This window comes from Peromyscus maniculatus, chromosome 7 (genome assembly GCF_049852395.1).
Source record: "Peromyscus maniculatus bairdii isolate BWxNUB_F1_BW_parent chromosome 7, HU_Pman_BW_mat_3.1, whole genome shotgun sequence".
Classification (NCBI taxonomy): domain Eukaryota; kingdom Metazoa; phylum Chordata; class Mammalia; order Rodentia; family Cricetidae; genus Peromyscus; species Peromyscus maniculatus.
The window spans coordinates 83823940-83851011 of NC_134858.1; the positions used below are offsets into that span (position 1 = coordinate 83823940).

Genomic DNA, 27072 nt, shown 5'->3' on the forward strand with positions numbered 1-27072 from the left:
GATGACTGCCCGTAGTTCTGCTGCCAGTGCTTGGGGACTCTGGCCATTAGCTGCTTTGGTGTGGGCTCAGTGTCAGCTCTATAGGGGCAAGGGCGGGCTGGCAGGGCCAGTGTGCTCCCAGAACAAAGCATCCTGAGATGTTCTCAATGTATAATTCCCCCTCTGAGGAATCTATCTGAATGAAGCCTTCAGATGACTTTGCTGTGCTCCGAAGTCTGCACATAATTATAGCAAAGCTAAATATATTATCGCCCTGGTCTAGATTCATTTATCAAAGATACAAAGTGTATTTCTCATTTTCCTCCAGCCTAATTACCACTACAGTACAACCCACTCCCAAATGGAGCAATGGTAAACACATTTGGTCTCTCACCTTTAACTGCTGCTAGTCACACTATGTAGATATCCATGAACTCATCGAAATGTGCCCTGTCTCTGGCAGCTGATCAGGCGGATCCCTGCAAGTTCCTGGACTGTGGCAAATTTGCCCAGTGCGTAAAGAATGAGTGGACGCAGGAAGCAGAGTGTCGCTGCAGACAGGGGCATGAGAGCCACAGGACCCTGGACTACCAGGAAGTGAATCCCTGTCCCCCTGGAAAGACATGTGAGGTCGGCCGAGGACAGGCAGCTCCGTGCAGGTAGGTCAAGCATGTAGATAGCAGACCCAAGAAGAATCCATTGTTCATATTCTGAGAAAGCTACCGTGTGGATAAATTCATGTGCTCCTCTAGACCACCAGTCAGAAGTTTTATTTTGGATGTTTTATGTTAAATTACTTATGTATAAAACAAAGCAGGGGATCCTGCTTGCCAAGAGCTTCTTTAATGTGCCCTCACTCTTCAGTGTAAATACATTGTAATGCACTTACGTGATATTTAAGAAATCAAAATGATACTATTGCAGTGTTGTATGTGTTGTTAGTGACAAAGAGAGAGTCGTTTTTGTAGGTGAAGGAAATCTCCAGAAGCCTTGTGAAAACATTTATCTCTGACCTTTCTCTGCCCTGCATCTGACTCAGAGGTGGGGGCGGGGCTCAAGAAGAGTTGGTGCTGTGATTCAAGGGTCACACTTGGGAGCCCTGCACAGAGCTTCTGTTAGCATTTGCACTGGTCCCACAGAGAAGCAAGAAAGACCTGAGCTGTCTTACTGCCCTCACCGTGTGTGTGTGTGTGTGTGTGTGTGTGTGTGTGTGTGTGTGTGTGTGTGTGTGTAATGTGGGGCATTCTGTGTACAAGTGCAACAGCATCATTCATCATAAGAAAACTAAACAATATAGAAAGTTAGAAGCAATAAGCTGTGCAACTCATTACATCACTTATTCTCTCTTGGTGTCCATATTTATGTTGAATTAATTTAAGAATTTTTTAACAAAGCATGGAACCAGATTGACTTGTTTGATAGTCATCTTATCCTCTGTCTCTGTCTCTGTGTGTGTGTCTGTGTGTGAGTGTGTGTGTGTGTGTGTGTGTGTGTTTATGTGTTACCAAATGTGTGTAGAAGTCAGAGGTCCACCCTGGGTGTCTTTCCTCTCCTTCTACCTTACTTGAGACAGGGTCTCTTGTTTACTGTTTCATATGCCAGGCTAGCTTGACACAAGCTTTCGTGGGTTCCATATTGCTTTCCATCTTACCAGAGAATCACCGGGATTAATGACACTCACTGCCTGTCAGGCTGTACAAGGGTCCTGGGGATCTGAACTCAGGTCCTCATGCTTGTATGACCAGAACTTTATCCAGTGAACCATCTCCACAGCCCGAACATTTCCTCCTGTCATGAAGTATTTTCTATAGTATCATTTTTAATGATTACAGTGGTCCAGTCTTAGTCCGTGTTGTAATGTGATTTCTACCTGAATCAGAATGGATGAGGGAAGCACGTCAGTGGGCATGAGAAGGAACTGAGATGGGATCAGACATCAGTGTGTGTTTAGGAGAGAGCAGGAAACAACACAGGGGTGTCCAGTGCTACCCCGAAAAGGTCTGCCAAGCAACCTCTGCACTCAAGGGCTTCAGGATGGGCCAACTGTAGGCCATTTTCTGGAACACAGCCAGCCTTTCTCAACCACAGCCTCCAGGCACACAACTAAATGCTTGCTGTCAGTGTGTGAGGTGGCTGGTGGGTGGTTCCCTCACTCCCCTCTTGCTCATTCAAGTTGGCCACACTCCCAAATGTCACACCAGGGCACAAGGTCATCTAACACCCAGAACTCCATCTGCAAGAAACTAGAGAGATTTCTTCTTTTCTTTAATAATACTCAACCTGCTCCATTAAGGCATCAACACTTTTAACATAACTACCTGAACATGACTAAGAAGTGATGTTCTGGGGTCAGAGTGTAGTTAAGAGTGCAGTTTAGTAATCGAGTCAGAAATGGCTGAGTAATCATGCATGTATTCCTTCTCTAAATATAGTTTCCTTATTGGATAACAAGACTGAAAGAGTCCACCATGAAGTGGCATCACAAAGCTTTTCCCCAAGAACATGCAGTGCAGGGTATCCACCCACAGAAGTGAGGTTGATGCTACTCCATGGCTGTCTCCATGTTCATTACAGTTAAGGCACTAACATGGTCTTGAATGGGTTTGACATTCTGTTTCTAAAGTTCCTTTGGAAATGAGAAAGTGTAAGAGAAGAAAGATGATAAAATACAGCAGTGTGTGGTTTCTCTGCAGGATAGCAAACTGACATAAAATAATATTTGCAACAGCAAGAGAGGTGATAAACAGAGCAAAGGCAGCTTCCACAAAGCTCCTTCTATACCAGAGCATTTCTATTAGTAACCAGGGCAGCTCAACAAGGGAGGAATGAACTAGCTACTCAAGGCTCAAGTACAGCCGCTTCCTATTTACAAAAGCAGGGCCACCTAAGCATGAAGAAAATAAGTGTCTGATGACTTGAACTAGGTATGCTGGCCCAGCACTTCAGAGGCTGAGTCAGGAAGACTGCTGCAAGTTCAAGTTTCCAGTTTCCAGACTCTCTCTCCATAAAACAAAAAAAAAAAATTCTATAATCTAAAAAAGCCATGCTAACTAGATACCCATCCCAGAAGACATTAATACGTCCCTGACAGCCAGGCAAGGAGGGGGGTCAAAAATAAAACAGATAATTACGAATAAAGAAAAATACTATAGACAAGCTACTGTCTATAATAATGAGATACAGAGTGTCAATAAAAGACAAACATCCTAATGATAAAATGAACAATGGATACAGAGGTACTATTCACAGAAGAAATCCAAAGGCCACTGAGTACCAAGGATGCTCAGTCTCACTGTGGGCATGGATGAACAAGCACAATTAAGATCCTATGTGCTGCTCATGAGTTTGGCAAGAAGGTTGATAATATCCAGGGCAGATAATGTGGAGCAGCACTGCTCCTACCCATCACTGCTGGTGGACCTGCACATCAGAAAAACATCAAGAAAAACTTGTCAGCATCTCTAAACATTTCATTGTGACTCGGGTACTCTTCTTTTAAATAATTTTAAAGTGGCATCTATTCACTAAGATTTGTACACATGAATGTTTACATCATTGTTTTCATTATTGGTGTTTCTGGTCTGGGCCAGGTGCATCTAGGTTCTTGGGTTCTTACCGAAACAGTTGAGAATAAGGGCTCACGTGGACTTACAGAAGGTAATGCAACCATGTGGATCACAGAGGGATGCACTATTAAGACAGTGGGTTGCATGAATAAGCATACTCAAGGCTCACTGGCTATAGCCTAGAACCTCTTTTTATGGAGTCTAAGATAAGGAAGAGCTGGCTACTAAAAGGCATAGTTTTGGTAGTTCTCTACCTTGATTGATAGATTGGGTTATATAATTTACTGTTCCTACCAGGCATGTCCCATCTTAAATGCATCTGATTTTAATCATATGCATACCTAATTATGCATAGGCATAGGATGGTAAGGCATAAAATTGTTCCTAAACATGTACCAGAGGACACAATTTCACCTTACCCATGTGCACCCAAAACAAATTTATGCCAGATCAGTCTTTCTATGCCCAGATACAGTGGGCACACACCTGAAGAGAAGCTATTAAGGTCTGATTGTTATCAAGGGTAAGGAGACATATCATTGCTCAGAGATGAAAGAGTCTCATCAGAAAAGGGGAGTAGCGTGGATCAGAGAGCAGAGGGTGACAGTTACTAAAATCTGTTATAGAAAGCCATGAACCATCAAAAAAACTAAAAATCAAGAAACAGCAATGCACATACATACTTTAAAAGATTAGGAGAAATAAACGTCTACTTGTAAAGGAACCTATATAGAAAGAAGACCTCCAGCTATTATGCCCATTTTATGATAAAAAATATAAAGTGAAAACCTATCTATTATGGACAGAAATTGTATCATATAATACAGTCTGGAATTATAGACAGCAGTTACAATCAACCCTTTCTTGAATAGCACCGTGAAGAAGATGCTCTGGTAGAGTTCTTAGAGCAGTCACAGTCCAGAGCTCGGCTTGAACAGTAACTGCCCCTTGCATGGTGAGTTTATCCTCCTATCTTTCCCGTGAGTTTCCGTCAACCCCCCTGAGGCCAGTGCCCCCCAAAGTAAATCATCTGAAAGGCAAAACCGCAGTGGCTGCCCCTGCAAGGTTGTGCTAGCCGTTCTCACTTGTCATAATTTCAAATCCAAAATAGCACGAGATGGTAGCTGCTCTCACCGTGGAGGCAGAGGATGACACTGTCGCTTTCTCTTGCAGGCCCCCAGGTCACTTTACAAACCAAGCCCACCCACCTAGGGTTAAAAAGTTACACCAGCAAAACAAGGTAACATTGTGCTTTCTTTATTATATATTGGTTTGAAGTAGTTTGAATTTTGAAAAAAATAAAATAAAACCAATTCTGTACCGTTTTTTGTAAAATTTTAGTGGAGATATGTCAAGCACCTATTCTTTATTTGGTAGACTTTCAAAACTTAGTATGAATGGGAGGGAATATTTCCTGATGCAAGGAGAGTGACAGAACACTCATCAGCTGAAATAGACAAAATAATGGAATCACAGGAAGAAGCTAAGTATTTTATAATATTCCCAATCTTTTCTTGAGAAAAGATGTTGGTACCCAAATGTGTTTTCGCAAAACTGAAAATTTTCCAAGTAATAATATTTGTGGTACTGAGTAGTTCATGTAAATTATTCTTACATTCTTTTTCTTTCTTTTTTGAAATAAGCCATATAGCAGCATTATTTGTGAAATGTGAGCAATTTCAGAAAGTCTACAAAGCTCAAGTCTCTTTTATAAGACAATTAAGTTATTTTACCAAGATTATTTTATTTTTAAAAAGTGATCTATAGTCCGGTTATATAAAATCTACAGAACTTTAGTTCTGTAAAAGAACTTTGAGAGGAAAGGTAGTGGACATTTTTTTCCCAAATTACCTATTTTGAAAAATTATATGAAGTCTTGGATATTAACAATTGGTGGAAGTAACCAGTGTTCACCCTAGAGACAATCAATAACACACATTCCTCAGGCCTGCACCTGAAGTGGTTTCCAGCTGACATGCAATCAAGGGCACTGTAACAATAAGACTAGAAGGAATAATAATTTTTATTCAGTTGCATACTGAGAATGAGGTGTGCCATCTGAATTTTTGAAGCCAGGAAAATTTAAAGAAACAGAACAAGTTTAGATAAGGGCCATGAAATGATGACAGGATATAGGATCTGATTTAAAAAAAAAAAAAAACAAAAAAACTGACGCTACTTTGAGAGGTGATTTGCTTCCCTAAGGAAAACTGTTTTCAACTGCCAACCTCCTGAGCATAGACATAATACCAAGAGACAACATGTTTCATCCAGGATGAAGCAAACACCAACTGAATCTTGAAATACCAGAGAGAGTTAAGGACCATGTGTCAAATGAAGGTTCCCAGTGAATAAGAGAAAAAAAATAGATGAACAGTAACAATCAACAAACATGAATGCTGATTTTCCAAGGTTACAGGCATTGTGGTAGCTGAAGGACATGTGTGTTCCTTAGGGAAGAATGCTCTAATAGATTAGTGGTGTCTTCTGTAAATGGGAAGAAATGTTGTGAAATTCATGCACAGACTATTTGCCATCTCTGCTCCAAAAGACAATCATCCTGGAAATGTATTTAGATTTAAAGGGGGGGATGCAGTCCCAGTGGATTATAAAATTAATAATAAATGGAAGCCTTTCAAAGATTTCCTAAATGGCAAGCCCACCTTCTGACCCACCGATGGAAGTTGAACCAGAATTAACTGTTGACTTGACCTTGCATGGCTCTTAAAATAAAACTCTTTGTCTTCCAGGTAGTCAAGAAAAGAAATTATAAACTATCTGCTAAAGGACTTGAAGAATTTGACCACCAGGATTGGGAAGGAAACTAAAAACTGAAAACATACACATTATATTTTGAAGTATGTTGGAAGGCAACTTCCTTTCTTAAAGAAAACTGCATCTGTTCTGTTAACTTCTGAAAAATGGAGGCAGTGGTCATTGGAATCTAGGCATGTAGTTAACACTGAGAACCAACATGTTTCAGCTATAATAGGCATGTATTTGATAACTGGTTAAACCTTGAAGAGGGTACATTATTTTAGTCAAAACTCAAAGAAGTCAGTGGAACACATTTTGACTATTTTTGTATGTTACTCAAGTTGAAAAAAAAACACACACAGGTTGGCCTGTTTCTGTCTTTAAATTATTACTTAAAGCTTATTTCCAACAAGTGCAACTTGTTTTGTGGGTTGTATAGCATCAGGGATCAGATTTTTTTATATATGAGAATAGTCATTTATAAGATTGTCATTTGGGCTAGAAAGATAGCTAAATAGTTAAAATTGTATACTGCTCTTTCAGAGGACCTGAGTTTAGATCCCAACCCCCACACTGAGTAGCTCACATGCACCTGCCACTCCAGCTCCGGAGAACCCAAGCACCCTCCTCTGGCCTTTGTACTCAGGTGCATATAACCACAAACAAATTCACCCACACAATTTTTAATTACTTTTTTTAATTGGGAGTGAGGAGGCAGGCTTCAGAGATGACTCAGTAGTTAAGACTACTTGTTGCTCTTCCAGAGAACTCAGGTTCAGTTCCTAACACCAACAAGGCAGTTCACGAGTATTCATAATTCCAGTTCCAGGGGATGTAACACTCTCTTCCAATTGATTACTGCAGGCACCAGGCTGGCATGTGGTCTGCATACATGAAGGCAGGCAAAACACTCATACACATAAAATTTAAAATCTAAATTTTAAAAATATTGTAATTTTAAAGATGATCACTTGTGTGAGGGTCAGGTTTCTCACGTATGAATGTAGTATCAAGCACTGTGATGACTATATTTATGGTCTACACTACAGTTCCTTCCTCCTTCCTCACCCCCACTCGTGTGTGTGTGTGTGTGTGTGTGTGTGTGTGTGTGTGTGTGTGTGTGTGTGTGTGTGTGTTTCTCCCTCTCCCCATTGCTCCCCCCAACTCCACCCAGCTCTCTCTAGTTTTTAGGCATTCTGGTTTTGTATAAGCAGTTCTTGCTTAGGTAGTAATTTTGTTGACAATGATTTCTGAATTGCTCTTCAAAAGAAAGAGAAACTGAGGCTCAGATACACACATCATGGGAAAATCTTACTCTTCTTGTTGGTACCCAAAGGAGGGTTTTGAAGGAAAACACGGTGAAGACGTATAATATGACATAATGTACCCATTTTCCACCAGATGAACGATGTCTTCAAACTGTCCTGTATGTATCTATATTGGCACCAATGAAATACAGTTCAGCATTTAATGTGCTACTGGATGAAAAATTCCTATCCCCACATCTCTTTCAAATGTCCAGTTGTCAAATATATTTGGGGCAAATCTTGAGTTTAATAATGTTAAGTACTATACTCATAGATTTATAGTAAAATGAATCCATATGTCACTCGTCATCCCACGGATGTGATAAGTGACTTAAGTGGGTTATTTTAACACTTCTAAGACAACAAAACAGTAGACACTGATAACATTTAATGAGAAACTACCAAAACAAAATCACAGTATTTCCTCATGCTGGAGAGAGTATTTTGAAAAGTGGTTCTCTCCCATGGAGAAGGGATATAGGACTTTTAATTTCCTTCCCACTGGTCTCACAAATGAGGAGTTTTCACCCAACTCCTACTCCGGTCTTCCCACAAATGAAGATATATACCTGGATAAGGATGTCAAATTGGCAGGTGGTGACAAAGTCACAGAGGGGGGAATAATGAATAACAAGGATAGACTGGCCCAATCCCATCTCCCTGGAACATCCCAAATGCAAACAGAACTGTAAAAGCATGTGGCCAACCACAGCACGAGAAATGCTTACATAAGGAAAGAGAGTTATCCACCCCTTCCAATCCCAGCCCTCTCATCCACATTTCAGTCCTGTGCTAAGCAGAGCAGGACAGGTTTTTACAGAGAAGCTGCTACTCAGGTGAAACATTCTACACAATGCGGGGAGGCATCCCATTTTAGGCTAAATGCTTCTTACTCTGTGGCTCATCCATCTTTTGACATCTGGGGGAAAGCAGTGAAGACGGACACTGGTCTCCTTCCCTTTCAAAGACCCACTAGGAGGAGCATGGAAGATTCCACACTCCTCGTAGAGTTATACAGACTGGTGGTATTCAGAACCTTAGGGTGGATTCTTCTCTGGGTCACCAGGTTTTACAAACGTTCTCTTCTCACAGATTTGTCAGAGTCTGGGGTGAGACATCCAAGGCTGGTTTGCCTCCAGTTTCAAATGGGTTTAGTAGCTCACACACAGCCCTGCCTATCTCCTGGAATGCCTGACTCTCCATGTAGCCACCTAGCAGGGATTCTATCCCCAAGACACCATGCCTGAGATTTACCAATAGTGGGACATTTCACACCCTGTATTAAAAAGCATACGACACACACAGGTGTTCTACATATAAGGCATTTATTTGAGTTTCTGGTACATTGATATTTTAAGAAAGTATTAGATACACGCTTTTCATGAAGAAAAATTAACAATTACAAATAGACAAATTTCCAGAAGTGAAAAGAAAAGTGGCCACTTAATAAACCTGTTTGTAGCTTGAAGTTGAGTTTCTTTATGAAAATTAAGATTAAAGATTATGCAGTTTTCAATGTGCATTAAATTTCCCTAATTATCTCCTGGGAAACTTCCAAGAATCAAAGTTACTTCATACATAGGTTAGTGCTGGAGAAAAAAGACACTGGTGTGAATTGCCACAAGTAGTCAAAAGATGAGGCACTGACATGGGCAGCCTCTACCTACCCTCGCATGAGGCTCGTGTCCAGGATGCCACGGTCTTTCCTGGGCACCTCCAGTTCAGCTACACCATTTTTACCTGCTAAGCTCTCCACACCAGGTGACGTGACATCCAAGCTCACTAGCCTTAAGGTCTGTCCGTGAGTTGTACCAAATGCATCCTACAACTCAGCAAGGACCCAGGAGGGTTTGTCTCAGTGTTTCCCAATTGACGTGCCATCTTCAGGGGATGCACAATTTCCCTTCTCCTCCACAACTGCCCTTACGATTATCACTGTCCCACACCCTCATCCTTATCCTCATTGTTAAATGTCCTCTGCCCTTGCCTCCCCCGCTGTTAGTGTATCTTCTGGGAGAAATTAAAACTCAATACTTCTTAACCAATGTTAAAGATAAACGGGGAAATACAGGAACAACCACTTGTAAGTCTCCTGGGATTGGCTACACCAACAAAACATTGTTTTCACTCTTTTTGCTACACAGCTGGAGGAAAGGCATATATATATTTTTTCATGGTCAAGTAGCAAATTGTATGACTTCCCTGGCTTTCTACAACTTTTTTTTCCATGTAAGGAAGTAAGACTATCATTCATTAATTTAGTATTAACTGACTGATTAGTTCAATAAATATTCTGCTGATCCAAGTATCCTAAAGCTATTTTAAGAAACCAAAGGTCTACATATTTGAATCCCCTGAGAACCATATTAATAACCTGTGAGTAAAACTATCTTCCAAAAGTACCCAGCTAAAGGCCATGGAGGTGTCTCCATGACAGAATCTACCCTGTGTGAAGACCTGGGTTCAATCCCCAGCATAGAAAAAGCAACCCAAATAATAAAGATCACCTGTAGTAAGTAGCTGTTCTTACTATTATTTTGCCTGTGCTTTGTCCTGTCTAAATCTCACAAACGTCTCCTAGCTTTGCCTTAAGCTGTTTCCTTGGTTGCTTGTGAAACAAGAGGGTGCCCTGGCCTGTGAAGACATTTGTCCAGGCCAGAGTGAGACCCTGTCTCACCAGGACCCTTTAGGGCAGGCTGCTCACAGTCATTTTGCTTCTTTGCATACTCCTGTACGGGTGTTGACTCCTGACAGTGAGGGGCTGCAGCTTTTGAACACACCGGGCCTCTAGAAACTCCCTGTTCTCGCTGAGAGCACAGCTCCCTCCTAACACATCTCATCTGTGCTGCTGGCCTCGGACACTGTGTCACAAGTGAATCCAACAGGGGAACACCTGCCGGCATGGCTCCACATTCTATGAAAGTGTACACACTCTGGAAGAAACTGGAACTGAAAAGCACTAGAGGAATTATTTCTTCATGTGTAGCATATGGGTCTAAAGTTATCGTTTTAAGTGGTTGATTGAAATAGGAGTTAACTGACTTGGGTACCCCCAGTTCTTGCACAGCCTTTGTGGATCTGAACCTACAAAACCTGGAAGAGAAGCTGGATCAGCATCTTGTAGAACATCGTTTCTGCTGTGTCCCCAAAAATGATGTCCTGAAGTGTGTCTGGAAGGATCTGAGTGCTATGCTATGACATGTAGAAGGCTCAAGGCCTGCCTGAATTAGGGCAGTTCTCCTGCTTGGCAAAATTAACTCAGGAGACACTTGAAACAGAAAAACTGTAGGACAACTGGGTGACATCATTAGGAAGAAAACGGTTTGACAGTTAACTGTAGAATTACCAAAGTCAAAATCCACACACACACACACAAAAAAAAAACCTTTCAACAATGTTTTGCTGACCTATATTTCCTATACATTTTTTTAAATTTTTAAATTCTGTCATAATAATTTCCACTTTTTGATTAATTTTTCATCTAGTGCTAATTTACGGATCCAGAAGATACATAAAAGTGCTTCAGAAAATAGTGCTGAGCTGATAAGTCACTAACAATCAATTAGGCCCCCAGATTTTTTTCAAAGACTATACTACTCATTGATGATTAGAAAATAAAGTTTATTTGCTATCCTGCACAAATAAAGACACCAATCACAGGGGAGAGATGAAAGAGAAAAAATAGGTTGTTTATTTCAGGAACTACACCTTCTGCCACCAATCACCAAATGACCGAATGCTGTATGAGTCTAAGCAATAAGACAAGCTCCAGAAGAAAACCCCATTCACATTTTCAATTATTAGTATAGGTAGGGCCATTTAACTTCCTTAACACAGAACAATCATTTCCACAGTATCATAATAAATAAGTACTTCAGTACTAAGACATTTTGAGAGGAGCATGTGACAAAAGAATCTGCGGCTGCTACACATTAATCTCATCAGCTGGTAGATATTTCCTAACTGAGGTATCTTTCTAAAGAAAAAAACCCCCCTGAAATTTCAAAGGTTAGGGTATTTAAAAACAAAGGGAGTGTAAAGAATAATTTTACTTTCTACTTTTATTCTAAAATACAAACAAAGACTCCTTTGGGCGTCACCATAACTCCTTGATGTGGTTTTGTCTCTAAGTTCCTAATATTAAAGTCATAAATATAAGCTCCAGCTGCTGACATCTGATCAGGACCAACAGCACACAGAAGGAGTGTTTTAAAAACCGCCTGCAGCATGAAACAAGCCCTGCCTCGGTACAAGGACTTCTGAGTTACCAAGTTTACAAAACAGCCCTACAATTACCACATTTCAAAGACCAAAACAGATGCCCAGAAAAGGGACAGGGACGAGAAAAGTCTGAAGCAGTACATCAGCTTAAATCACAGGAAATAACTTAGACAAGGTTTGAACTGAAAAATTACAGTTGAGATGGGGTGGGGACGGGATCTGAATTTGGTCCGGTAAGGTCACAGCACCACCTCACCCTGTACCCCCTTCCAAAATGAAACAACGCTGTATCAGAACTTCCAGTCATTCAAATGATCTGCATTGCTTTGACTCAACCATGAATTAGGAGATTCCAAGAGGAACACAGAGCTTGGCGAAAAGCGCCCTACGTCGATGCTGCATATGCCCAGCACCTCTTCTGCATGTAATACATTCTATACATTAAGGCTCTTTCCAGAATCTAGAACTCGGGCTTCACTCAGGCTAAGCACACTGCAGGAAGAGGTAAATCCATTTCCATGGGTTTCTGAGAAAGCAGACAAAATGCAACTTTTAGACCCAAAACTTCTGTGCCTTAATCATTTTAAGTACCTTAATTCTTGCACAAAATTAAGCTAAGATTTCATTACCCCAGTTATAAAGGCACTGTGTCATCCTTTTAAAAAAAATTAAATATTTTGAAATTTAAAAAAAGGCTCATCCTTGACAATAATCACCACGGACTTAAGGTCGTCAGTGTGCAGAGAGTGAGAAGTATGGATGCTGTCCCCGTGCAGAAGGCAGGAGGACAGCCGGAGTCACCGCTGGGATCAGGGCTATTCTCTTTTTTGGTCCTGAATCCACTACCTCAACCTTAATTAACCTTGAACAAATTAACAAACTCCATGATTAATAAAAACCTGTTCACTTTGCATAAGGCGTTCTACAGGGAGCAAGGATATGGTGAGCCTTCTGATCACCTCCCTGCCTGTGCGGCCAGGGCGGGGCTGGGAGCCCGCGGTCTACTTGAGCAGGTTCTGCAGCATGGCCGTGGCATAGGTGGGCCGGGCCTGCCTGCTCTCGATGGCGCTCTGAAGGTACTGGATGCCTCCACAGCGCTCCCAGATCTCTTCAAACTGTCTGGGCAAGATCTCAGCACCACGCTTCCGAGTCAGACCCGTCTCCTCGAGATTCAACTCACACATCTCCATGTCATCCTTGCCTGCAGACAGGAGACATCACAAAATTACCATCTCTTTGCACAGCATTTTTATGAGTGCTATTCCTGGAACACCTAACAATTCTCACAGATTTGAGAGCCTATAACTATTTCTCTAAGATGGAAATCTTATTAAGTTCTCCAGAAATCACTTAAATTTGCCCCTACTAAGGGTTCTCAAAATTTATAAACCCCCACCATTGATCAAAGAAGTCATCAGGGTTAATACGAAAAAGCCAGTATAAAACTAGAGACAGAATTAAACACCAATGACAAGTTCTTAGAACATATTTTTATGTTCTTCTAAACAGGCATAAAACCAATTTTGCTTTGTAAATCAGTCAGTTAATCTTCCGTCAACCAGAACTGCAACTGAACTGCAAGGCTCTGTCATTCAACTCTGAAACCCAGTGACTGACTTATTACATTATATATCAGAATGTTTCATCCAAGGCTTTATCATCCCTTTTTGTCTGATTTTTTTTCCTGTGAATTATACACACCAGCTACAAGAAGGATGGGTGACTTGTCAGGGTGGAGTTCCATCTGCCGAGCAATCCACGGTCCGTCGAAATGGGCATACCACCAGCCCTTCTTCTTGTTCTGAGGGTCTTTGTACTGGTCAGCCGGGCGGATGAACGGGATTCGGAAGAAACGCTGCTGTCGGTTCATCTCAATCTCCTGCTGCCTGGCAGGGAGCTGAGCTGCAGGGTTCTGCTGAGCTATTACACAGAACAGGCAATGTTACACCAGCCGCCCGTGGGAAAAGAAAACAGACATCATTCCTAAAATACACCGAGAATTTTAAAGCGGGGAGGGGAGAACAGAGATTCCTACAAGGAAATTTAAAATGTCAGTATTAGCTGCCTATTAATGAATCAGATTCAGAGTAGGATTTCTTAGAATTTGTCTTTGCCAAAAGATGTTTCTTGGCACTATGAATGTGCATGTATTCATATACATGCCCAAGCACTGTGCATATGCACAGTGCACACACACATATTCAATTATTGTGCACACATGTATATATACATACATAGTCATGCACAGTACACACACTCAAGTATTGTGCACACGCGTGGTACACGTACACATTTACACATTATATACACACATGGCATACATACACATATTCAAGCATTGTGCATACTTGGTATACACACTCAATCATTGTGTACATGCACACTACACATGCTAAAGCATTGTGCACACACAAAAGTATGGTATACACACACACACACACACACACACACACACACACACACACACAAACACACACAGGTGCCGCCGCCGCCACCACCACCACAGCTACCGCCACCAGAGGCAACAAAGCCCTTACCGGATTCCCACAAATGACTTATCAGTAACCCCAAATTAATTCACATACCAGGTAAACAGTCTAGTATTATTTTTCCTACAGGATTTCAAGTTAAAGTTGAAGAATAACTTATATTTGACTACTTAAAAATAAGTAAATAGCAATTTTAAAATTAGAAAGATTGTTCGCTTAATTATATTTTCCTCAAAAAGAAAAATCCATTCAAAATTTTTCTTTTTTACTTACTTTGGGTTTTTTAAAGGCCAAGATAGCACAGATAACAGTATTGAGATAAACCTGCCCCCCAAAAAACTCTATCTATAGCAGTAAGTATGACCCTTTCCTCAAAAATTTCACTTTGAAATGAGATTTCTCTTGCAGAAAACCCACTGAAATAAGTGGAATGTGAATCCTATATGGGTTTCCTTGCCAACAGGAAGAAAAACTTCTTCCTTTTTAACTAGTTCTAAGCCTTGCTCAATTCAGCACTGAATGACTGGGCTTTTATTTAGTGTGCAAATGTAAACACTTTCCTAGAGCAATGGCTTCACATTCTGGGCAGCATAACTCAGGTGAGGCTGTTTACATGCTTTATATCTTAGCTTTGAAAGTAGACAACGATTTACTACAGTCCTAAGAACCTCAGTATGAAAACCAAAGAGCATCCAGGAAAGAGTAGACAACACATAAAAACCACGCACAGCCACATGGCTTTTCTGAGAACTTGCAAAAACACCAACAGGATGAAAATACTCCTGCTCTAGTTTTTGCCCCAAGAAACAGCAACAGCTTATGGAAAGTTAGATTTATTTATTTGCAAATCAGAAAAAGCAAAAAAGCACATAAGGCCACACGTGCCTGTGAAAGAATGAGGGGCCAGTTTTGTTAGAGACATTAGGACCCGCATGGCCTTCAGCACAGAAATCAAGATGGGTTTGTGTTCTCTTCCTGGTCTGTCCATTGTTCTTGGCAACTCAGTGATCACACTTGAAGTTTAGAAACACTGGCTTTAGGCCAACCAGGGCTACCGAAGTAGCCCCCCCCCCCCCCCCGCACACCTCGAAAAATTAAGTAATAAATAATTTGAAAACACCAACCCTTCTGGGTAGTAAATGAGTGATTGGAAATTTACTAGGACATTGACAGTCTCTATTCACTAACTTATTTTCTAAGATAACTGCCTCCTGAAGTTAATACGCTGAGTAAAATAGCCTTTTCTAGTAACAAGAGACTTAAATTTTACTGAAAAGAGTGAGGAACTTTGGTTAAGTTTAAAACACCAGACATTAAAATCTTGCCACCAATCTTTTCAACAGTTTGCTTTCCTCCAACCATGCCCACTTTAAAAGTCGGAGGGAAAGAAATAAGCCCTGGCGCTTGGAAGGCTGAGGCCAGTCTGAGATAGCTAACAGTGAGACAATCAATGCTTCAAACAATAAAACAAAAATATAAATTGTAGGAAGCACTTAGAAAAATCAGGCCCAGCAGGCTGGCAAATGAATATAACTGCTCAACTCAAGGACCTTACTATAGGTAAAGGTGGTCCAAAGTCTCTAAAGTATGGAAGGAAATGTGCATCACAGGAAGTTATCTCCCTCTTCCTGTAGGAGTCATTAGTAAATTTGTACATATTACTACAAAGAACTCAAATCTCCCTGGACAGAAACACAGGTACCATCACAGCGCAGCATCTGCAACCAGCACCTAAGAGTTAGTCTTTCTTCTAGAAGGTCAGCTGGGAAGTGAAGACAGCATTTTGCTACAGTAAGTGGTATACACACCCAGTTTTAAATGCATGAAATTGGGCAGAGGATACCATCATTCAGTCAATCATTGTTCTGCACACATGTTTTGGATTGATCTGAGAAAATGTATCATATCTCAAGTTAAGATATATCGTAATGTAGGCAGGTGTCTTTAATATGCTACAACTCCACTTACAACGTAGCAAAACGGTGCTTGGCAGAAAGTTAGTGCTCTATAGAGTATGTTAACCCCTCTTCCAGTTAGTTCATGAGTTACCACCCATTGACTTACGTGAATTGTTCAAAAATGGCGCAAAATCTGTGAACAAATATTGTATGTTGAGGAAAGGATGACAATGCCAAAGCTGATGAATGAGCATTTTTCTAATTTGTAAATCTGTCCCATCAACTCAGGTGGTGACCAACATGCAAATATTCTATCAGTAGCAAAGAACTCAAAGACTGGTCTACACATACATGGTGCTCTGATTTTTAAAAATCGCTTTAGAAAGCATAGAAGAAAGAAAGACATGAGGAGAGGGAGGGAGGGAGGCAACATAAATAATTAATTATAGTTTATGAAATTCTGTTTGAGGCACAGGTGAAGAGTACAGAAATTTAAAAATTTACTTCATTTATAATTTTAGGACTTGAAACCCTAACTAATAATAACGAGCAGTGCTGTTTTCAGACAGTCAATATATTCTAATTTCTTCAAACTACTTAAATCTTAAACTTATGTATTTTATTATAGAAACTTGGATTAAATGATTTTCAAAAATCATGGTTTGAAGCAATTTAAATACTCACTAGGTGATTTGCCACTGTCCAAAATTATTTATGAAAATCTCTTTGTGTGGTAAATGAGATGAGCATTATCAGTCAGCCCAGGAAAGGGGACAAATGCTCCTTATTCATTGCTGTAAAACTTACCAAAGTTTATCAATATATTACTCTTATGCTCAAGGACACCAAGTTTTGTTTTTGTGAATTATAAAGTGTCCTCATTTTACATTTTCAAATGAATTTCAATACATCTAAATACAAAGCCTACACAGCACAGACTCTTCTCCATTGACCTATGACCCTAACCCTGACACCTCTCACCTCTCCTTTCTGGAACATTCCTTCCCGTGTCAGACTGAATCTTATATAAGAAAAATACACAGAGAAAAGATGATACTTGCTTTACAGGCAGAAGTAGATTTTTGTTCTAAAAACTTTCTGAATGCTAATATATTGATTGTAGGTGTGTAAAATTCTTGCTTGCTTTTACTCCTGGATAGGACTCTTAAGAAATTTTCCTGACCTAATACTGTACTTACAGCAGCAAGATGTTATTTGCTCCATTTGGGGACAAAAGTAGATTAAAAATAAAAGTAGCAAAGTTCGATTCAAAACCCCCTTCATTTGTGGTTTCCTTACTCAGATGTGTGCATTTCACAAGACAGTGAGAATCTGTCAAGGTAAAGGTGATCATAAAATGTTTACAGCGAAGAACAGTAGAGCTAAAGGAAGAGCCCATTTGCTTTTCTTGTGTGTGTGGGGGGGGGGGGGGGGCATGGGTTATATACAAAACAAACATGATTTCTGGCAAAACCTTAATACATAAACCATGAACAGGTCATAAAGCCATACTGTCATTTCCAATACAGAGAAAACGTTGAAGGAGAGTTTTGAACTCACGGTCATTCAACCTTTCAAAGCTGACCATATCTCAGCTCTAGATGATCCCCCACGCCCTCATCCTATTAAAATTTGCCGAAAACAGACCCTGAAGAGTCACCAGCACTGTCTCCCTTATCAACGATAACAACCTCAACAACTCTCTGCTACAACTGAGAAGCACTGAGGTCCTACCTTAACTGAATTTGATTAAATATCACATTTATTTCCCTGGAAAGCAGTGAGAATTTAAAACGACACCCAAGAACTCAAGCTCAATACATTGCTAAACCGCACGGTCAAGTGTTAACTTTGATGCTAATCTGAATTAAGAAAAATTATGATGGTATAAAAGTATCAAGGTGACACATGAAATTCCAGTTACTGTTGTAAATTTTAAAAAACTGGGGCTGAAGAGATATCTCAGTGGTTAAGAGCACGGGCTGCTCTTTGAGCGGACCCAGGTTCAATGCCCAGCCCACACAGCAACTAAGAACCATCTGTAACTCCAGTTCCAGAGGATCCAAGACCTTCTTCTGGCCTGCACACCTGTGGTGCACACACATACATCCAGGGAAAACACCCATACACAAGACAAAAATAAACCTTTTTAAAAACTGAAGATGTAGCTCATATTGCAGGTCATCTGAGCCATCGTGACAGTCTGCCATGCTCTGGTGAGCCTGCACTGCCCACTTTCTGGCTCAAGTGAACACGTGGTTTCCTGCATCTGGGCAAAACTCACAATATTATAAAATCAAATTTTCAGTGAACCTTTTTTTAAATAAGACAGCATGGTAGTGGAGAACAAGAACCAATTCTTTCCTTACTAGGCCATTATCCCATGAAGGCACCAGAAGGGATGTATATCTCCATATTAAAAATATAAGTATATTTAGTTATTTGAAGAACTACTCTAAAAACTGAGCTAGATTAAATTTCAAAATGAGACCCTGGTTAACAATATAAAAATGCTAATTTTCATATGTAAGCTCATGGGCATCCAGAATAAACTGATCATAGTAAATAGTAACCTTGACATATTCACATGTAAGCATTTTGTTTGTTTAGACTTTTTGCTATGTTGAGAACAGCACATGCCAGGCAAATACTGGTCTCAGCATATCACCAGCCCTCCACACATAATACTGACGTGTGTGCGTATGCGTTTATGTGTGGAACTATATACTTAGTATTGTATAACTTCTTATAAGACAGGTCATCATGGTTGTATCATGTTCACTAGATCACAATATGAGAAATTTATGTTGACTATTTTACTCAAAAAAATCATGTATAGCTACATGCATTTATATATAATATACTTGGAACATTGAAAAGTACAGATTTGTTTTTACCATAATCAGTAACAGACTTGGGAGCACGCTGCTCTGTTTCAGTATTTCTCTTCTTGTTCTTGGATTTCCAAGCATGATACACTTTCAGTCTCCTGTGAAATTCTTCTCTGCACGCTGCCAGGAGCTCAATATCTATTGATTACATAGAAAGAAAAATTAACATCCTAAATGATTCATCTGACATAATTATTCCATAGCCATAAACAGGTGTATATAACAGGTTTTTAATTTACAGTGCAAGATAAAAAGTGAGCAAAAAGTGAACATTTCACAATCTTTCACAGTTACAGATTATTAATTACATATTATTACTATCCTATATCATTTGTTCACCTCTAAACTAAATAGGTATTTTTATATGAAGAAATAGAATCAGAAAGGTTTTTAAAAGGAATAAATGTGCTCAAATACAAGCAAGAGTTAAATGCACCACATTTTCACATTTATAAGATGCTGTTCTCAGAGGACAGGAACATAGCAAGAGCTCCCCATCACTAGTCAGTGTCCTGACCTTAAACACTGTGGTTTAAACAAGACTCTAGCCGGGCGGTGGTGGCGCACGCCTTTAATCCCAGCACTCGGGAGGCAGAGCCAGGCGGATCTCTCTGAGTTCGAGGCCAGCCTGGGCTACCAAGTGAGCTCCAGGAAAGGCGCAAAGCTACGCAGAGAAACCCTGTCTCGAAAAACCAAAAAAAAAAAAAAAACAAGACTCTAACTGTGTGAGCCTCTGAATAGTCTCTCATATGAACTGTTCTTCTCTGGGGGATGGGGGGAAGCAAGATAAAAAAGGAATGGTTACATTGTTATTCATTACTCTGGCTTCATAGAAAAGATCCAGATAGCCAACTATTTAACCATTATGATTAGCATTAGAAGAACCAGTCACCAATATAGCCCAAGTCATAACTTTTATTTGTTCCTTTTCTGTGACCTAGGTAAGAAATGGGCAAATGCATTTAATTCAATAATCATGCTGAGGTGGCTAGTTTTAATTGTCCACCTGAGATAATCTAGAATCCCCTGGGAAAAGAGTCTCAAAGAGACACAGGCTAGATCAGGCTAGTCTGTCTGTGGACATGTCTGTGGGAGACTGTCCTGACTGTGTTAACTGCTGAGAGAAGGTGCAGGCCATCGTGGTCAGCAGCATCCCCTAGGTTTGTACCAGGACTGTGTAACAGTGAACAAGCCAGACAAGTACAGCGTGCGCATTTATTCTTTCTGCTCCTGATGGTGGGTGTGATACCAGCTGTTTTAGCCTCCTTGTCCTGCACTCTGATGGACTGTAACCTGGAATTACGAGCAACAATAAACCCTTTCTCCCTGACTTCCTTTTTGTCAGGGTATTTTATCACAACAACAGGAAGGAAACTAGAATACATATCTTTCATTTGATTTTGTGGCTAAATTATGTCTTCATTTTCAAGGGAACAAAGAATAACAAATATGCTGGCATAGGTACTTTGTACACACACACACACACACACACACACGCATACACACACGTATGCACACGCACACACTCCAGTCTAGGGATTTATCTTACTGGCACTGGTACAGACCCCTCCTCTTCATCTTCTCCCTGCACTCACCACAAGAAGTATTGATAGTATCACGTAGTTCTGCATATTTCCATTTACTAAGATCATGTTTCTTGGTACCAGCAGCTGCCTTGGTAGCTTGTACAGCAGGACCTCTGTAATCATAAATTTTACATATTTAAACAAGAAATATACTGACTAAGGAGCAGGCACTCAGAGTCAAGCTTCATGATTTATTGTAAGCTCAATGTAACCAAGAAAGAGGTTAAACACATCAGATTTCAAAACATGAAAAGAAGGAACACAGATGTTATGGTAAATAAACACTGAGGAGCTAAAATCCCGCCTCTTGGGTATCACACAAGTAAGCCCCACCCCACCCTTACCATCTTCTACCTGGAAAACCTCCCTCTTAAAAAGGACAATGAAGGCAAGCTTCCTGAGAGCATGTGCTCATCTCTCGCCATTTTACATTTTGAAAGAATAGCCATCCCAGCAAACTGGCCGAGATAGAGACACTGAGTGACTGACGTTATTGGAAAACCCTCTTTGAAAATACAACATCCTTCTTGTGTCTTTTCTTGAGCTCTTTTCCTTCTGCTTATTTGTTTTGTCCTACTGGAGGTGCTTGTTTCATCGCGTTATATTTTATTTTATTAAGATCCCCTAGGAACCTATCTGTTTTCTAATGAGAGACAGAAAGGATCCAGTGAGAGGGGAGGTGGGGAGGAACCAGGAAGAGTAGAGAAAGGGAGAGCTGTAAATCAGGATACATTATTTGAAAAAAAAAATCTATTTTCAACAAAATAAAAAAAATTAAAAGATATCACCTTTCCTGAGATGATAGAAATTACACTTTTACTATTAAACTTAAAATGAAGTAAGATACCTTTGCCTCCTTTAAAGGCCTATGTGTATATTTTGGGGGATAAAATGGCATATTTCTTGCTACATACTTAAAACTCTTTGACACAGTGACCTCACATATGTAGGAGCGACCGACCAATAACAGGTCCTAGTATAACTTCCTTCATTTTATGGTTGACATCTGTTTTACTGCAGAATCTGCATTTCTACCAAGTTGTATAACTGGCAATTTTGCGTATAGCTTTTCATTCCTAAGCCTAAGCCCTAAGAGTCAAGTGTGAGCTCCCGAGAAAACCTAGGCCTCCAACAATAGAACCAAATTATGTCAGGATTTGCAGGAAAATGTATGTGACTGGAAAGAATCACATTAATGAATTGTCGGTCTCAGAAAGATAAATATCACATTTTCTCTTATTTTTGATTTCTGAGTTTTATACAGATAAATAAAATCATGTATGTATCTATGAAATGGAAGTAGACATTTAACTGTCTAGGGGACAAAGGGACTAACAGGAGGGACAGGCAAAATAAGAGTGGGTGGGATATGGCAGAAATATGCTCAACAGATAGTTGTATGAAAATGTCCTTATGGAACGCATATGTGTACAATGAGTACACAGTAAAAATTTTTTAAAGAGCCAGCTCTGTGTCTGCAAGAACTATTATTCTTACCAGTGCTTTATTTTTTAATGCTTATGAAAATCTTTTCTACATCTCTAAGCTGCCATCCAGTAAAGTGGCTAAAAGAAAAAAAAATCACTTTTTCCTCTTACTCTTTTAAGAATGTTTTCTAGGACAGTAACTGAAAATTATTATGTTTTTCTGTTTTGTTTTGAAAATAAAGTCAACTTATATAATATATAGTTTGATAGTCAAATATATAGAAGAGACTAGTATATACATATGTGTGTGTACATGTGTGTATTGTGCTTTGATACATTCTGAAAAAAATACTGAATTCAAATTATTATCGCATAAAATGTAATACTAGCTTTTCATTCATATTACTAAACCTGCTAAAAACACATTTGGAGTTAGAAGTAGTAAATGAACTTAAGCATGAAAATGCTCTTCTCCCCATCTCTGTATTATTAAAATCATAAAATAAAAGTATAATCTACTGATTAGCCTTATCATAAAGACAATCACACAAACATTAAAATAGTAATAGAATTTACTTGACTTTTAAGATCTACTAACTTAGCACTTTAATTAATCTTGAAAATTTAAAGTTGACTGAATAGTGTTCATTCAATTCTACTTTTATAAACTATAAACTAAGGCTGGAGAAATAGCACAGCCATTAAAGGCTAGGCTCAAACTCCCCCCCCCAAAAAAATTATGGTTATTTTATTTGGAAATTCACTTTGCACCAGTGGATTTTAAACTGGTATTCGTGTTTAAGAGACACGCTTACATCCCCCTCGGCAAGCCCATGTGGCTCCCAAACTATAGCACTCCCATCCCCAGGGCGGGTTCCAAAGTACTCATGCCATGGGGTGAGACTGAGAGCACAACCCAGCCCCCGTGAAGACTTGCCCCATCCCAAATGCCAGCTGTGTCCTCAGTGAGAAACATGGGTTAGAAGAATGTTGCTTCTCTCTGTGTTAGGATGTTATTTCTCATACAGAAATGTTACATGCCATATTTCATACAACAAGTTCTAGTCCAAATAATCAAAAGGAAATTAAAAATATGATTTTTGTAGTAAGTATTTATTTCTGTAAACACACTGCACTAACCTACTCAAAATTTCTGACATTTCTTTGGCCATTTGTTCCCTATAAGAAAAAATATGATAATATAACACAATTATACATAAAGCACATCACATAAATTGCTTAAAATATATGAAAATATACTTCATTTTTAATATTATCAATACTGTAACTATTCACTTTACTTTGCAAGGTATCTATTAATGACATATTTTCCCATAATTCTACCCATAAAACATGCCAAGATCTTTGGGTTTAAAATTATTTGAACACATCTCCATCACTGTGCAAAAACCTCCAGATAAAATTTCATGAGGGCCATGCTTCGGTGGTATTTTTTATGTGCAGAATATAAATAGCATACTCTAAATGCATGCAGAAAACTTGGCAGGATGTAGATGCTGTACAAGGATTTTTGCACCAAAGATGCTTAGTGCATTTTTGTTAGTTAGACAAAGCTTCATGGGGGTAAACCAAGCTGATAGGCTCGAATAACAGTCTAGAGATCTTCAGTTCCAAATCAGAGTGTATATTTAAAAAAGGAAAGAAGAAAATCAATACAAGCACTTGTTAAATGAAATACCTGATGCAGTCTGACCTTGCAAGGATAAGTACATCTAAAAGAAAAAGCTGCTATTTCTTTAATTACTCAGGAGACTGTCACTTTTCTCAGCATTTGCTTAATTCTGTGAAGCAGAGTGACAGTTTCATCGGGCTCAAGAAACCAACACTTTCTTGATTTCATTTCATCCCTGTCCTTTGCTTTTTTTCCCCTTCACAATTAATCGTTTTCATATATGTTCTATTCGTCCAACAAGCACTTCAGTAAAAAAAATAAATAAATAAAAATCACAAGTTAAAAAGATGGATGAATTGGCTGTGGGTACAGTTTCCTAGATGCCTGCAAAGAGCTGGAACTCTGCTTAGGGGGCAGGGGTTTGCATTCAGTGTGTGTGTGTGTGTGTGTGTGTGTGTGTGTGTGTGTGTGTGTGTGTGTGTGTGTGGTATTGGTGGAGAGTTGTCCAAGCAAGCACAGTAGGAGACACTAAACTTGTGGAAGCTGACCAGCAAAGAGGAAACCCACGAAATAAACTATGCACATATAATCTAATAAAATTATCTTTTCAGCAATATACCATCCATCTCTCCTAAAACTATCAGTTTGTCATAATTTTGTAACTTTCTAAAAGTATAGTTTTTTAAATATGTGTAATTCTATTGTTCTTTCTGCCTCAAAACTTCTGTCTGTTTTTACCATCTCTTTCTCCTAAAGTGCCTTCCATCTGTTTGTTTATTCATAGCAGGTTTCCAAGAAGTCAAATCACTTTTCAAAGCTCTTATCACATGGTCGGTCTGTTGATCTTGGAGAAATGTCTCCAAGAGACAACTTCTACCAAGTCACTTTTCTCCCTGATCCTCATTAATTTTACACCAGGTTCTTCACCAACTACAGGCGATTCGCTGAGCCACACTGGCCCTGGTTTCTAGGTACTTTCGCCTTCTGGCTGTGCTGAGCTACCTGCAAATGCTTGCAGTTTCACCTTAGACATTAATTACAGTGTTGACTTAGCAAGCTCACATGACAACTATAAAGTAGTTGTTCTAATGGAGGGAGAGCAAACAGTGGCCACTCAGCATGTATTCTGAATTTCTGGTTGCTGCTTATGTAATAACAATGCTGCAAGTTTGCAGTCCTGGTGCCTGTTGAGATGTTGGGTCAGGAACGTAAGTGTCCTGCACAGGAACTGTCCTCTGACCCACATAAGATCAACATGTATGCTGGACACATAAAAGTGAAGCATACGCACAAAAATACATTTTACATGCAAATTGTTTTCGATGTTAATAACATATTTCTGCATAGTTTCTATGCACAATTTTTATTCTTTAATACACAGCTTTTATGCAGATGCAAACATTGTATAACTGAGAAGAGATTATGCCTAGTTTTGTTTGAAAGTCTGGAGAGGAATGTCCGTGATGCTGTAGCATTGGAGCTCATGAGACAGTCTCCTATCAGTTTCCATTTCTAGCTATAGTATTCATGGGGATTTTCTATGTAAGAAGAAACATCTGATCATGGGTCATGTCTTCTATAGCAACTATGCAAGCACCATAATTAACATTTCACTGTGAATGGCTGCCCTTTCTCCTTCCCATGTGTCTTCAGGGAGCTGTTGACACAGTCCATGTTGTTTATGAAACACCTGCTCTTGATGCTGCAGTCCAATACAGTCGAGAACTGGCTTAACCCTGTTAAAATTCAGGTTGTATAAACATCCTTAAATGTGTACAGTATGTTCTGTTATTTTCCAGTGTTATTAAGAGCCTCTCTCTGTGAGGAAACTTACAATGAAAGAAGTGTTACCTACAAACCTCCGATGGAGACCCACTTCAGGTACTAGTAGCATTAATCACCACATACACTGAAAACTATTTTAATTATTCTTACTCTTCCACACCTGCTATAAAGATGTTAGAGTGAATTTACAACACATAAAACAAGTTGGTATTAAAGTTGAAACAACAGTAGAAAAAAATTCACAAGCTATTATGGCTGAGCACCAAACACTTCCCTTAGGCAAGAAAAAGTAGGAAAAAAATATTTCATTGTCTTTTGATAAAAGGAAGCAATTTAAAATTTACTCCAAGGAAGGAACTACTTCTCAAAAAATAAACCCAATCTTTAAAGAGACGAAGAGATATGACATACGGTGTCATTTGGGGTCTTGCTCCATTAGTTCTGTGAAAAGAATATGTTTTGGTTAATATCACCACCAGCTCTGAACTGTAAAAATCTGGATTAGGTAAATTTGTGTTTTAATTACTCGTTGATTTAAAACTACAAGTTATATTTAATCTACATAAGATCATTAAGACTTTAATGTGTTTTTAAAATAGTCATTGGAAGGATTGTGAAATACTAAATTAATGGAATTAGTAAAAAAATTAAAGAGCAAATATATTAAGATTGGAAAATTCAGACATTCATATGCTGTGAGATTTGGTGTTAATAGAAATTTGGATGTGTCTATAATTTCATGTGATTTCAAGTTATCAGTTTGTATCAAGGATCTTAAGTGTAAAGGATTAAGATGATATTGGAAAACATATTACATGTGTGCAAACAAATCTTACTTAGAAGTTGCTGGACAGGAACTTAAGCTGAAAAAGTAACTAAGAAACGTTTAGTACAGCAGAAGCCATGTATATACATATATATTACATATATAATTTATGTAATCATTACAGTCACTTTTGTGTGTACAGTCCTAGCCATCTCATTTATAGTGTCGTATACTTTAATATACAGTTCAGACTCCAGAGCTGCTCAAATAATCACAGGCTGGAAAAACTTGTGATAACAAATGAATGAAAACCATCTTTGCCCCTATATAAAATCTAACCACCTGAATGGCGCTGCCTTTCCTTTTACAAGCAAATAGCGCCATCTAGTGGTTATAATTTAATATACCCCAGCTAAGTCTGAAAACCAAGGTTACAATGTCTATTCGCATCTCGGGATATAGAAAGCATATACCCCTCACAAATTTGTTATGCCTTTTTAAACGAATAATCAAAATAACTGTTTCTATATTCTAAAGTTCTTAAATGAGAAATATTAACTTTTCTGTAACTTGGTCCACCATAGTATCTAGACATAATTCAGAATCTAAGGAACTAAAATAATTCTGTAAGATCGGCTTTCCTCCTTGTAAAGGAATCGTTCTTATTTTGAGGCACGGGAGGGTAAACTGCACCTCACTGCAGTGTTAAGAATGTGGTGTATTGTTTCAAATTTGTGTTAGGAAACCAAAGACTTTATATGTATTAA

The 27072-nt window shown here is 39.2% G+C and overlaps 2 protein-coding genes across 13 annotated transcripts in view; one reads left to right on the top strand and one right to left on the bottom strand.

The window, feature by feature from the left end:
* Positions 1-6436, top strand: part of Impg1 (interphotoreceptor matrix proteoglycan 1) — a 125868-nt gene extending 119432 nt beyond the window's left edge. The window contains exons 15-17 of the mRNA XM_076575593.1: positions 443-638; positions 4719-4785; positions 6296-6436. Coding sequence (XP_076431708.1) covers positions 443-638; positions 4719-4785; positions 6296-6373 — 341 coding nt within the window. The 3' untranslated portion in view covers positions 6374-6436. The remainder of the gene's footprint in view (positions 1-442; positions 639-4718; positions 4786-6295) is intronic.
* Positions 6437-11209: 4773 nt separating this feature from the next.
* The window catches only part of Myo6 (myosin VI), a 143401-nt gene continuing 127538 nt past the window's right edge, over positions 11210-27072 (bottom strand). For 2 of the 12 annotated variants that reach the window (XM_076576766.1, XM_076576767.1), the window contains 8 exons: positions 26376-26414; positions 25951-25980; positions 23262-23300; positions 20704-20807; positions 19115-19246; positions 16384-16410; positions 13532-13750; positions 11210-13031 (listed from right to left, as the gene is read on the bottom strand). In XM_076576766.1, the coding sequence (XP_076432881.1) occupies positions 12832-13031; positions 13532-13750; positions 16384-16410; positions 19115-19246; positions 20704-20807; positions 23262-23300; positions 25951-25980; positions 26376-26414 (790 nt within the window). In that variant the 3' untranslated portion in view covers positions 11210-12831. The remainder of the gene's footprint in view (positions 13032-13531; positions 13751-16383; positions 16411-19114; positions 19247-20703; positions 20808-23261; positions 23301-25950; positions 25981-26375; positions 26415-27072) is intronic. The other 10 variants (XM_015998626.3, XM_076576770.1, XM_042281390.2 and 7 more) reach the window with 10 other exon arrangements.